A 13,497-nucleotide genomic window follows, 5' to 3' on the forward strand; every position below is an offset into this window, starting at 1 on the left:
TTTGAACCTGCCAATGGAACTTTTCGGAAGCTTAGCCAATGAGCAAGTACAAGGTCAAACTTGTTTTTATTTTGCTTTTATAACTGTTCTGCAATTACGTTATAATAATTGAAAATCTCTAATGGTTAGTGTTGGAAGTAAGACTGAGACACTTCAACCATCTACTCTGAATATTCAGAGAATGTTTTCATCAAAAGCAATACGAGATTTAACCAGTTATCAATGAAATTTAAACGAAGGTAGTGTTTGTTGGAAGTGAATGTTCTAACACTGAGCAATTTCAACCTTTATATGAGATAATATAAATTTCATAAATCTCTGGGGGGAAAAAACTTAAATCAGTATATTTTCACATTTTACATTTCTCAGTAGTTGATTTTCATCAAGCGTTAAATTGGCGAGAGATCTGTGATGTTTTTGTTAAATGCTACGCAATGTTGCTTAACGATTACACAATTTAATTTGTTTTACGTGGAAAATTTATTCGTGGAAAATTATTCGGCAAGCCTAAAGGTTCGAAAACTTGGATATGTTTTTAAAAAACCTTGTTATCTAGTAAGTTTGGTAGCTTTGATTTTTTTTCCTTGATTATAAAATTTAATGAATGTTTGACTAAGTGATTGAGTTCTTTTCTTCTAAATTGACTCAGATAAAAATTCTGATATCGGAAAAATTCATTTTACAATTGAATTGCTAGTCCTATATTTTAAGCATATTAAATCTGATATAGTAAAGGAATAGAATTCGATAATAAACATCTAATACCATAGTGAAATATTTTTGATTACCTTACTTCATGTTATTTTCTTTAAACGTTTTACCTAATCACATCTGCTAGAAATGAATTTCACATTTTATTTGTCTTGTATTTTTACAGGTAAATGTTATACGAAACGAAAATCGAATGGTTCTAGTTCTCAAAAATGTTTTACCCGATAAAGTTCTGGGAATAAAAGAAAATATACTTCGGTAAGTTCATTACGTAAGAAAAAATAAATAAATGTGAACTAAAACTGCAAAATTATGTAAATTATGAAAAAAATTAGAATTCTAAAAAAGTGCAGCATTTGAAGCTAATAAAACATCAATCGTAATGTAAAATCTATAACAAAAGAGATTTCGCTGTTTTAAGCATCATTCCACTCATTCCCGTATGTTAAGTTTGAAGTAACTGCGCGCGAATGCTTAAGTTTTGGTGAAAGGAAGAAGCTCCTTAAAATTCCATGAAAAAAATTCTTTAAATTTTTTAATTCTATATTCTTTAGGTGGAGTACGCACTATTAACGTTTAAAAAAAAATTATAATTAATGAACTTGCGCAGTTACTCCATAACCAACGCAGAGGAGTGAGCTGGATAATAAGTAAGTTTGCAAAATCTCTACGTATTTCTCAAAATTTCAAAAATTAATTAAAGTAAATGATTGAAAAAATAGTTCTGGGGCAAATTTATAATATGACAAAAATTAATAAACTATATTAATTATTTACGCAATTATATTAGAGAAACTTTAATATTTAAAATTGGCAAAATAAATTTTTTAATTGCTCAAATTTTTAATAAAAAACAGCTTATTTTTTTTATTAAGAATCAAGTTATCAGCTAATTTATATTCTGTAAAAAATATTCAGCATAAATCCATTAATTTGAAACATCGTTACAAATTTATCTTTTATAAATGCATTTATGATAAAGTACCACCTTTTTTTCCCTACCATTTTATTAAGGTTTGTTTTTATAATCAATGATTTTTAACGAATAATTTTTAAAAATTTAATGAAGTAGGACTTTGTCTTAACATTTAATTTTAATCCAAGTAATTTTGAATATGCATAGAATTTAAAAGAGCTGCAAATTTCGATTCAAAATAACTTTAAATTATTAATATTATAAAAAATATTTTTAATTTGAGTACAAAATTTTTATTAATTTGCGTAAAAATTTTGAATAATTTATTTAACTGTATATTTTGTATATATAACTGTATACATTTACTTTGAAAAAAACATATTTACTTTTCTAATTCTTTAATTATTTTTAAAAACATTTTATTGCTTTTCAGATTAATACAAGAGAGAACGGGAGTGTTAGCTGACGTGGAAAAGGTTGTCTCTCTCAAAATGATAAAAAATCAATCAATAGAGACTGATACATCAGGGTAGGAAATTTAATAATAAGCTTGCTGGTGACTAGTATTTTATAAACTTTAAATAAACGTTAGGTTATTTAAACTAATTGTGTGCATGTGAATATTTTACAATGGCTCATCGCATTGTTGATGTTATTTTCATGATTGTTGAACATCAAAAAACAGCAGTGGTGATTTTTTAATAAGTTTCTGGGGGAAGTATAGACACAAAACACAGTCTATATTACCCCAAAATCTTTTTCATAGAAAATGACTTATAAACTTAAAATTTTAAAAATGGAATGACATGATAAACTGCAACTCTTCAATGCAGTAAATCTTATTAATCTATTTGCATTCTATGCTTTCGAAAAACACTTATTAAAAGTAGTCTTCTCACAATTCTGATGTATATCAAATGTTTTTAAATAAAAAGTCGTTTTTAAAAAAATATCTCATTCTTATAGTAAGATATTTTATTTCACTGAAAAACAGTATATAATTTTTCTTTAAGTTTATTAAAAAATTGTGAAAAAAGGGAACAATAAATGTATTCTGATTAATGATTATTCTTTATAATTTTATGTATGTCATACTGAGAATAAAAATAATTGTCAAAAATACCAGAATATTCTAAAATTTATCGTGTTTCTGGATCTATGGGGAGACCAAAACGCCCGGTAATTTTTACCGAAGCGCTCTGGTAATAATTTTGGTAAAAATTAACTAGGGGCCGTTCAAAAAGTACGTACATCACGAAAGGGGGGGAGGGGATTTACTATTTTGTACGGTTTTGTACGATGGGGAGGGGGGGAGGTATTATTCAAAGTACGTACATTATAACCATACACCAAATTTAAATTTGACTTTTTCCTACACACGCATTATACATATGTTTGTTCTTTTATTTTTTTTTTCACACGGCGACCACTTGTTAGATTGAGTAAATCAGTTCTCAAAATAAGTTGTCTCGCAAAATAAAAAATTGCAAGCACCAAACTTTCCCCGATTGGTGGTATTTCTTCGTTGGGTGTTATTGTTTAAATAATTTAAATGAATAAATTATTTTAAATAAATATTTAATTTTATTAAAAACATAATTATTTTAGTTTTTATCAAAAAGGGGGGTAGACTAATAAAATGTACGTACTCGAAGGGGGGGGGGAGTACGACCTTATGTACGGTAATGTACGAAGGGGGGGGAGGGGTTTAAAATTTCTCCATTTTTGTGTACGTACTTTTTGAATGGCCCCCTATATGGTTTTTTATAAGGTGATAAAATGTGATAATTGTGGTAAAATTTTGTAATTTTATCATGATACCTTAAAGCACGGTAAAAAAAAAAAAAAAAACATTTATTCGGTAAAATTTACTTTAAAATTTTATATTTTTTACTAAATATGTGGTAATAAGAACTATAATTTTCGAAATTAGAATTTCAGTAAAACCATTACCATATAAACGGAAAAATTAAGAAACAAGTAATTTGAATATTTTGTCAAAATAAATAATTTGGTTTCATAAACCAAAAATATGTTGTTGTTGTTGTTGTTTTTACCAGAAATGTCATTATCATGCAGTACGGTAGTTTTGGCAGAATTTTTTTCCTTGCTCTCTTTATGTGCAATAGTATTTTAGTTTAATTTCTTCAGAGTTTTTAACTTATTTCTAATACATTTTCAGGAGTGACTTGTGGTTTTATGCTATTGATCCCGCAACCATGAAAATTATGCGATCGGATGATCCCAAATTACGAATGTAAGACAGTTAAAATTCTTTCCTTACTTAAGTTACACATAAAAAAAAAATTGGATTGCAGTAAGTACAAAAAGTAAACAAAAAAAAAACTCATCAAATCAAATTTTATTATTCTGTGTTTCATTTAAGACGAAACACAAAATAATTCAGCTTTGCAGTAACTAATTTTTTTGGTAAATTAGTTTATTTGTGAAATTGAAAAGATGAATTAACGAAAAATCCAAAACTAAGTTTTGTCCGAGTTTATTTTTTTTATTTATGTAATCCAAATAAAAAATTTGTTTTGTTACTTTCTTTATTTATAAATTCTCTGATTATTGTGTATGTAATGTTAAGTTTTAATTCATTTTATTATTTTGAAACACACTTTTCTTTTCTTCAAGCTCATATTTTATAACAGCCTGCAATCTTTAATTAGATGAAATTTTGGAACTGAATAACATGTTTATATATTAACACAAAATTTGATCAAAATCATACATTTTTGAGTTAACTGATAGCTAAATCATTGTCAATACTTTTTTCATTAGTTAAAATGAGGGAGAACAAGGAGAAGGTGAAAAGAAGTAGGGGAAAGTTGGACAAAACGGGATACCATTATTGTTTTTATTTACTACAAAAAATTTGTTAAAGAGAACTACACATTATTTTTTTATAGCTACATTACTTATTGAAGCACAGAAGAAACATATTTCAAACTAATTTTAATGACTGTGAAGTAAGAAAAAAACCATTTTTCAAACTCTAACATATCCCGTTTTAGCATACCTGGGTCGGACAAAACGGGACAGGATTAACAATGTTTAATTTTTTGTGTAAAACTAACTAAAAACATAATTAATTGACAGAAAACTGTAAAGCAAAATTTCTAAAAATTGTATTTATGGGATTTTATTGCTTCTAACATTTTTATATAAACTGTTGTTTTATAATTAAGTACACAAAAATTCTGATGCTACATAAGTTTTTAAAGATTTTATGAGTTTTCAACCACGAACACTTATTCCATGATTTTCACTGTCGAGATGCGTCTGGTGCCCTTACGAGGGATTTCTTAGCAGTCCTTTCTTCAATTCTCTTGGTTCATTCTTGTAGTATAATCATACTTTTTTTTCTTCCATTTATAATTCACTTTTAAATGGAGATGATGTTATTACTACAGTTTTCTTCTTTCTCTTATGAGTTATTTTTTCTGGGAGCGGTCCTTTTACTTGAGGTACATGTACAACACACTTTGGAAGGATGGAAAAGGGTAGCTTAGATCGATGACAAGAGAGTAATAATCCTAAAACTGCACACTTCAGCCTGGTGTTCAATGCCTGGAAGTTCTTGCTGTTAAATCAGTGGTGACATTAATAATGCAAACAGATAATGCAAACAGGTAATCTGGGAAGACGTCAGGATTGTAAGGACTTACACCAGTTTTACTAAACCCTTTAATGGTAGTATCTGCAACGGCTGCCCGTGAGTAGGCTGCGTTGAACAGTTTTGTAACCTCGTAAATTACAACGCACCTACCTGATGGTTGATCAGCCACTTTCGAACTTCTTGTTCATAATACGAGCTCAGTGGAGCCATGAAACTGATATCCAGGGACTGAAGGCGATGAGTTGTATGTGGGGGGAAGGAAATTTTCTTCCACGTGTTAAAATTATGCTTAATATTGTTTCTCTCAGCTAACTCAAATGCTAGCGTTCGTATGCCCGTTAGAATTATACCAAATAATCTCTCTTCTAGAGCCAATACATGCTCACTCGTTTTTTCTTGTTCAGCATTGAATACTGTTTCTTATCTGTCCAACTTTTTCACTGCTGCCAATCCAGAGGTCAATGTATTTGTACGAGCCTTTTTTACCTTTCTTTCAATATAGTAATAATAATATAGTAAAAGTATTAGGCCAACAAATAAATAGGCGGATAAAACGGGATATAAAAAAACTCTATCCCGTTTTATCCAACTCATAAGTATCCCGTTTTGTCAGACTCAGACACTTTTCAAATCAAACATGGCTTCTGCCTAAACATGAAAGAAAAATTAGATTGACTAGACATGAGAATACTCATTAATAAATGCTTCATCAAATGTAATACTCACCTGAATTGTAATCCTATATATATAGGCAGTACAATGTGAAAAACAACGCACGTAACTGTGGAGAGTGGCAAAAAAATAGAGTAAAAAATTTCTGAAACCTGCAACTTTCTATCAACTAGTGATCTTGAGACGGTACGCACTGAAAATGATAAAATCAAAGTCAAATAACAAGTTTCTGTCGTCGTCCGCTAGACAGCTGCAATAGTCTGGTCCCTAGGCCAGATATCCCGTTTTGTCCGACTATCCCGCTTTATCCAACTCTCCCCTACTTAGTTAATAAGTCTTTTACAACAACAATTATCATACATTCGTTTTTTTTAATTATAACAACTAATAATACTAATAATTATACAAACATCAAAATGTCAAACGTATTTTCATGGTATTTTTTTCTTCCTTACAGTGAAATATAACATATGTATCACATATTGTGGCTGCTTATCTAATAAATTTTGTTTGTTCTTCTATTTATTCTCCCTGGTTGAGTCAGAAGAGAACATTTTAATTTTTATAACAAGAACATCTACCTACGTTTATAAACTAATTTAGTGTTGAATAGTATATATATATTTTTTTTTTCATGTGTGCAAATAAAACTAATTGCATTTTAAAATTTAATCCCAAATTTCTGAAATTTAGTCCCAATTATGACGGATGATTTCTAAAATCAGTTAATATAAAACGAAAGAGAATAAAAAATATATTGCTCACTGCGGTCTGATTAGAAAACTAAAAATTTACACTCTTGAGCTTAAATAAAATAAATTGCTAACTTATGGCCCTACTTACTGATATGAGCTATAAAACAATATTTTAAAAATAATTACCATTTACAGCAATAATGTGGCACAGTCTAGGGACAAAAATAACTGACACCTTTGCCAATATTTCAATTAGAATGGTTTGACATTCAAAAGAGAAAGCATTCAATGTCTTTCCAAGTAACAGAGCCAGCTGATGAAGAACTTTGCTACTAATTTTGACATTTGGTGTGAATAAATCTTAGTTTCCTAAGTGGAAAGCAGTAAACCGTAAATTATTGTCTTTTCTTTCTTAAATTTATTTTTCAAATCGTTGGTCATTTGTGAGACACCTAACATGTAACCTGTTGAGTAAACGGTGTTTTTATACTAGCATATTTTTCTTTATGTAAGTGTATATTTTTTACAATAATGTATTTTATTTTAGAGATGTATATTTATTTATATTAAGGTATTTTTGTTTATAATAGGATATTTTTACTTAAATTAGTATATTTTTATTTAAATTTGAGAATTTATTTGCCTTTAAGTTTTTTTTCTGTTTTGTAGAGCACTGTTAGAGCATGGAAGGACCGACAGTCTACTTTCTGAGATGTCTCGAACTTTGGGTGTCCAAGCTGTTCATATCAGACCTCCCATTTTAACACCTCTTCCTGAGGTTCCAGTTGAACCTTCACAACCAGCTGTCATTGTGAAAACAGCCAATGGAGGTGGAGGACACAGAGTACCCACGACGGATGGAGATGTGAGCGATCTTGGAGCAGCGCTTATAGCTCTCGCTTGCATCATTGTGGTGCTTGGTTTTGTTGGAATTGTATATCATTGTTGCATGTGGTCTAAGTAAGCAGCATTCATAATAGAAATATTCGAGAACAGTAACTAAGTTATCAATCTTTTTGCAGTCTTTATTAACTGATTCGATAAAATATTATTTATAACAGAGAATATCAACACAGCTTATTTTTAGTTATTGGTCTTAAAATACAGTAAAAGTATTTTTTAATTGCTAACAATGAGTATGGATTGTTCTTTTATCTAATTGCAGGTATTTAGCCTACAGAGAAAGAGTGAAGCGACTTTACGTTGCCCCAAGATATGAACCTGTGTTTGTCGAACCTAGTCTTAAAGAATATGAAACGCAGGTGAATAGCCATACACTTATAAACTCGTGATTCTTGTTAGTTCATTTGAAAAGTGATATTATGTAACAATCACTTCCTTTGTGCTTCCACACTCCCGGTATTTTTTCAGAAATACCTACTTTCTTAAGTCATACATGTGTTACTTATTCAAATAAAAAAGGGTTGTCTTTATGCCAAGTACAATAAAGTACAAATAGTATACTATAAAAAATTCCGGAAAAAAATTTCATCAAACAGGGTGCCGGTACTTTTTCCCAAACCGGAACTTATTACGGAGCAGAAATTTGATATACCATAATTTTTACAGTTACAATTACCGTAAAATCATTGAATCATTTTAATAAAATAAATACTACTTTAAAAATTACGGTATAATATTTTATGGTTAAAATGGATTTTACAGTAAAATGAATTTTACAGATGAAGCACTCAAAGTCCCGGTACTTTATACTGTAATTTGATCTAGAATTTTACATGCATCAGGCATATAATCGTCTCGGTACTATAATAAAGTACCTTCATCATTATCGAAACACTGAATAAAAGAACCTCTTTAAGCAATATAGTTCATGTAATTACCTCCCCCTTTTATGCAATATTAAATTATTAACTTTCAAAAATATACTTGTTCATATTACAGTATTACTGTAAGCAATTGCAATACAAAATTTTGCTAGCAGAATGCATATGAACTCTTAGTTTTCTAAAACTTTCTAAAAACAACTTCTTGTAAAGATAAATATATATTTAGAGGAAATACTATTGCTGACAATTGTTGTTTTACAACTATGATTGAAGATGCAAGTAAATTATTGGTTTTATTTATTAACTTTTATATTTTTAAGAGTGTTTTTATCCTAATTTAGCAAAATTGAAAGAAACGACGTTTCTTCATTCCTTAAGCTACCTAACGCTCTTAATACTCATGGAACGGTCATAGAATTTTTGCACTGTTTTCAACCCTAGTAAAACTTGCACTGTGGCAGCTTTAAAATGGTTCCAAATTGAACCACATTGTTATACTTCTTAAACTAGATTACACAATAAAATAGTTCAATGTGAATGGAATCATTATCTATTTTAACGTCTCAGATTTCATTGAAATTTCGTCGTTTTAGGGTTCAAGATACCGATATAATGGTTAAACATTGAACTGAGTTTTAATTGATACTATAATTATACTATTTAATTTGATCTCTTTAGGTTCTTCAAATGAGCATTCCCCTTGATGATGAAATTGGTGGTAGTGTACAAGATCCTCACCTATCCCTAACATTACGAGGTATGGAAGGCATAGCCTACATCGGTGGAAGGGATGGCACTGCTTCAGCTTTTGGTGGACATATCACTGATAATAGTTTTTCCACCGGAGGCTCTTCGCTCAATGAAAGCAGGAGCTCCCTAGGTCATAGTAGTACAGCTAGGGCAACAAGTAGTGGTCCTTCAGCTCTAGATGAACCCGGTGACCTCATGATTCCAGCAACCAACCCACTGTTCGAAGATCCAGATCAGTATGTATAAATTTATAGATCTTTTCCTGACAATCATTTTATATTTTATGACCATCATTGAGCAGCGGACCCAAATTTTGAGTTCTCGACTACTAATGTTCAATTCCGTAGCCTTGTAATTTTGAAACCAATCTAGACAAGAGAACTCCTGGATCATGTATTGGGTGAAATCTGCCTTCGTGGAGTACTTTTTAAGGAACTAACCCCCAGAAAATCAAGAAAAACTTCCATGGTTATCTTGACGGCTCTTGTGCATGATCTGTCTACCACTAAGTGTGGTCAGTGCGATCTGGGTGAGAAATTCGAATCAATCAGCCATCGCTGGGATTCGAACCCGGTTCACCTACAGCGCTCTATTTAAGAGCCACCACAGCTCTTTGACAATCATTATCAAATTTGGCATGGTACCTCATGCTTAATCAAGAAAGAACTGTTAAAGATTTCTTAATGATAGCTTACTTCTGGACTTAGTTTACCAGTTTCTTTTTCCAATTTAAACTTGATTCTACATAATCTGCTGAATGATTTTATTTCTGGCTGTTTTCAGAAGGGCGTGAAGGTCAAAATGTTTCAAAGTTCTTTGACAATCTCCATCTTATTTAAAATGTTCATAAGAAATTTAAATTTTTTTGTAGAATTCTTCCTACGATTCATATACTCATTACTGCTAAATTTTGAAGGCCCTTCAACGTACACATTTCCGTACTAATCTTCAGTGATCTTAAATGAATTAAATCTAGAATTTTCCACATTTTACCAAAGTAATGTGCACAATAACAGTATTCCGTTAAAGTTTAAAAATTTGTTTCTCTTATTCTATCAAATAATTTATTGATTGCTTTTACTTGATTCTTATTCTATAGAAAAAAATAAATACCATTATGTTAATTTCCTTAATTATTGTAATACTTTAAACCATCTGATTCCTGGTTTTAGAGTTTTTAAAGTACTTGATAATTTATTCTATCAACTAATTGGTAGATTGTTGTGACTTGATTTTTCAAATAGCTTAATATTTATTACTTAAATGTGCAGAAACATTGTTATTGCTCCTCATTTTAATAGGTAGCGTGCAGATTACCTAGGTAGTTAGAAAATTATCCAGGTGATTTTAGAAAGTAAACATTTTGAATGAAACCGTTTTAGAACTTTAATAGATCACTCTAGTTAAACTGCACATTAGCTAAATACGAGTAATATGTAGAACAACTGATTTCTTCAGTTCAGAAGTAACATATGTGGCAAATTTCATTGACATTCGTTCACCAATACCAACACTCTCAGAAAACTTTCATGATGACCAGCCTGCATTGACTGAACATTTTTCTCATATTTTTTGTGTGTAAATTGAGTTTTTTTTTTATATATGTTATAAAAAAGATGTATTCCAAATTTTTATTTGTAAAATTATCTTTCTTTTGATTGAAATTATGCGTGGTTTAAATCAAATTACTAAATTTTTAATATTTCTGTTCTCAGGGACGACGATTTAGTTGCCTCTTCTAAAGCTGGTCCATCTGAGGGTAAAGTTGCTCTTGTAGAAACACATGAGCCCCCACATAGGACTAAATACTCTGCTGAAAATACAACGGAACTTTGATGAAACTCGAATTTATTCAGCTTTTCACAGCAAGACTGGCAATATTTTATTGCCATTTGTGCAAGCCATACCTCTTTAAGGAGAACGAAAAAGTGATCAAACCTAGTGTCAAATGATAGATTTTATAGACAGACTCATGACAGTGGCATGAACCACTTGAGATTATAATTCATGTTTTTGTACATAAGAAATTAGGTATTATTTTAAGGTTCTTTGTAAAATATGATTCTTCTTCTCTGCTTAAAATATCGATATTTTTACCTGTGTGATGATTCAAAACATTGATCAATGATATCAAAATGACGATAACGAAATAGAAATAATAACATGCATTCAAGGAGCAGTTAAACTATTCAATTGTCATTACTTTTTAATTAGTTCCTGCCCAAAACATCACTATCGTAATCGATAAGATAATGCAAATCATCGATTCTATATCGCCGATATCAAAACACTAATATTGAGATAAAAATGACAGTATGCATTCCCAACTGTTAACTGTTGTGGTGTTTTTGTTCTGAGAAATCAAAAACACCGAGGTTCGAATCAGTGATATTAAAAGATTGGTATCGATAGATAATTTATGGAATGTATTTCTAGTTGTTAAACTATTTAACTTTTTCGCTTTTTTGAATTCTAATGCTCATCAATGTCGGGAATGCAAAATAAACTCTTACCTTTAATTTTGAAAGAAATTGAACAAATATAAGAAATTTGTTGTCTATTTTTTACAATAGTGTTATTTTCCTTATAGGCATCTACTTTATACTCAATTGTAAATTCATACTGAATAATTCTATTGATTACTTAGATAAAAAAAAACTGTTTATGCAAAAACTGCTTTTATAAAACTGCTAGAATAAATGTTCAACAGGAAAACAACACTTACGTTTAAAAAAAAAATTCGGCTCACATGCTTTTAAGATGGAAGCATTTTTTTATATTATATATATACATATATTGAAAAATCTTCACATTTAATGATTGATTAGTCTGTGATAATTAAGAAAAACTATTAAATTTATATATTATCCATTTGCATTTTTCATTTTAATGATCTATCAGTAAGTGTTTTATATATTCATTCAATCATGCGTTTAAAAATACCATTAAATGTGGGAATTACATTTTAATATTTTTCATATTATAAATAGTAGAAAAAGAGAAAAATTAAAATTATTGCAAAAGAGTGTGTCCCAATTTTGCTTGTGTCATTTAAATTTTTCCATTGTAAAAAGTTCTTGTTTTGAACATTGCCATCGTAATTTTACAAAATTTAATAAAATTAAATTAGTCAGTAAAAAATTTCAATTTAAAAAAATAAGCAAATAAAGATCACTTGTCTTATCAGAATTTAATCAATATTTAATGTCAATGTGATACATATTGATATTGTTTATATGTAATTAAAAATCTATCCTGATTACATTTTAATTATATTATATATACTTTATTATCTGTGCTTTTATTATTAGATATTTTAGCACAAAAAATGTTTTATCGTATTTAAATAAGGTGTTGTTAGAAGATAAAAATTAGAATGTCCTGTTCTGAAAAGAAAGTATCATTTGTAAATATATTTTGTGCCATAAAAAATATTTGCCATAGCATGATTAAACACGGCTGCTTTAATGATAATTCACGTCATATTTGCACGCCTTTCAAGGAATAAACAAAAATTAAATAAAATATTTAGGCATTGATGTAATTTTGCTACCATTAATATTTCTGACTAAAATAAAAATAAGACTAAATCTTTTTAACGTGAAAAATTTTTTGAATGCAAATTTTAACAGTTTTACAAATTTTATTCAATTTAAAAAAAAACTATTTTTATTACAATTTTTAAATTTAGTAAATATTGTGTTTGGATATTATGTATGAGAACACAAAAACCAGTTATCCAATATTAATTACTGCTGAAATTTACCATAAAAATTTTTTTTTAAAAGATAATAAAATTTATCTGTATTTATTTTTTACGGAGTGAGTTAATTAAAATAACACACTATTACAATGATTAAATGAATTTAATTTTATTTAAATTTATTTATATGATAAAAAAAGTCTCAAATTTGTGTGGATTTAGAATGTTTTTTCTGTCTTTAAACTAAAAAGTCTTATTTCATTTGCTTTTAATAATAAATATCTTCTTATGTCCTATAAGATACTACATTTAATTTCTCTTCATGGCTTATAGGAAATCATTATAAATCTTTCATCATTTTGATATATCGGTATATGTGTTCATTACTTCATAAATGAATTGGATAGAGAATATATGTGCATTTCAATAACCAGACGTACTGCCAAATAAAATGTACAGTGTATCTTAAGCTTGTAAAATAAATAAATTATTTTTCTAAAAGAATTTGAGTTATACTTATTTTGTTTGTGTTTATTTCCAGTAAGAAAAAGCAATTTTTATTCGTCTATATTTTGAAGTAGCTAGTCTCAGTATTGTATTTTCAATGTGAAAATGCTTATTTCAGAGTTTAAGAGCGA

The 13,497-nt window shown here is 28.9% G+C and overlaps 1 protein-coding gene across 1 annotated transcript in view; it reads left to right on the forward strand.

Moving 5' to 3' along the window:
- Cad99C (cadherin 99C) overlaps positions 1 to 13,363 on the forward strand; it is a 109,539-nt gene extending 96,176 nt beyond the window's left edge. The window contains exons 30-36 of the mRNA XM_087159459.1: positions 878 to 969; positions 2,061 to 2,156; positions 3,810 to 3,884; positions 7,289 to 7,579; positions 7,785 to 7,881; positions 9,085 to 9,392; positions 10,872 to 13,363. Of these exons, the coding sequence (XP_087015585.1) occupies positions 878 to 969; positions 2,061 to 2,156; positions 3,810 to 3,884; positions 7,289 to 7,579; positions 7,785 to 7,881; positions 9,085 to 9,392; positions 10,872 to 10,992 (1,080 nt within the window). The 3' untranslated portion in view covers positions 10,993 to 13,363. The remainder of the gene's footprint in view (positions 1 to 877; positions 970 to 2,060; positions 2,157 to 3,809; positions 3,885 to 7,288; positions 7,580 to 7,784; positions 7,882 to 9,084; positions 9,393 to 10,871) is intronic.
- The last annotated feature ends 134 nt before the right edge of the window (positions 13,364 to 13,497 follow it).

Source organism: Parasteatoda tepidariorum, chromosome 3 (genome assembly GCF_982258835.1).
Source record: "Parasteatoda tepidariorum strain Cologne lab strain chromosome 3, Ptep-v5.0, whole genome shotgun sequence".
Classification (NCBI taxonomy): Eukaryota; Metazoa; Arthropoda; class Arachnida; order Araneae; family Theridiidae; genus Parasteatoda; species Parasteatoda tepidariorum.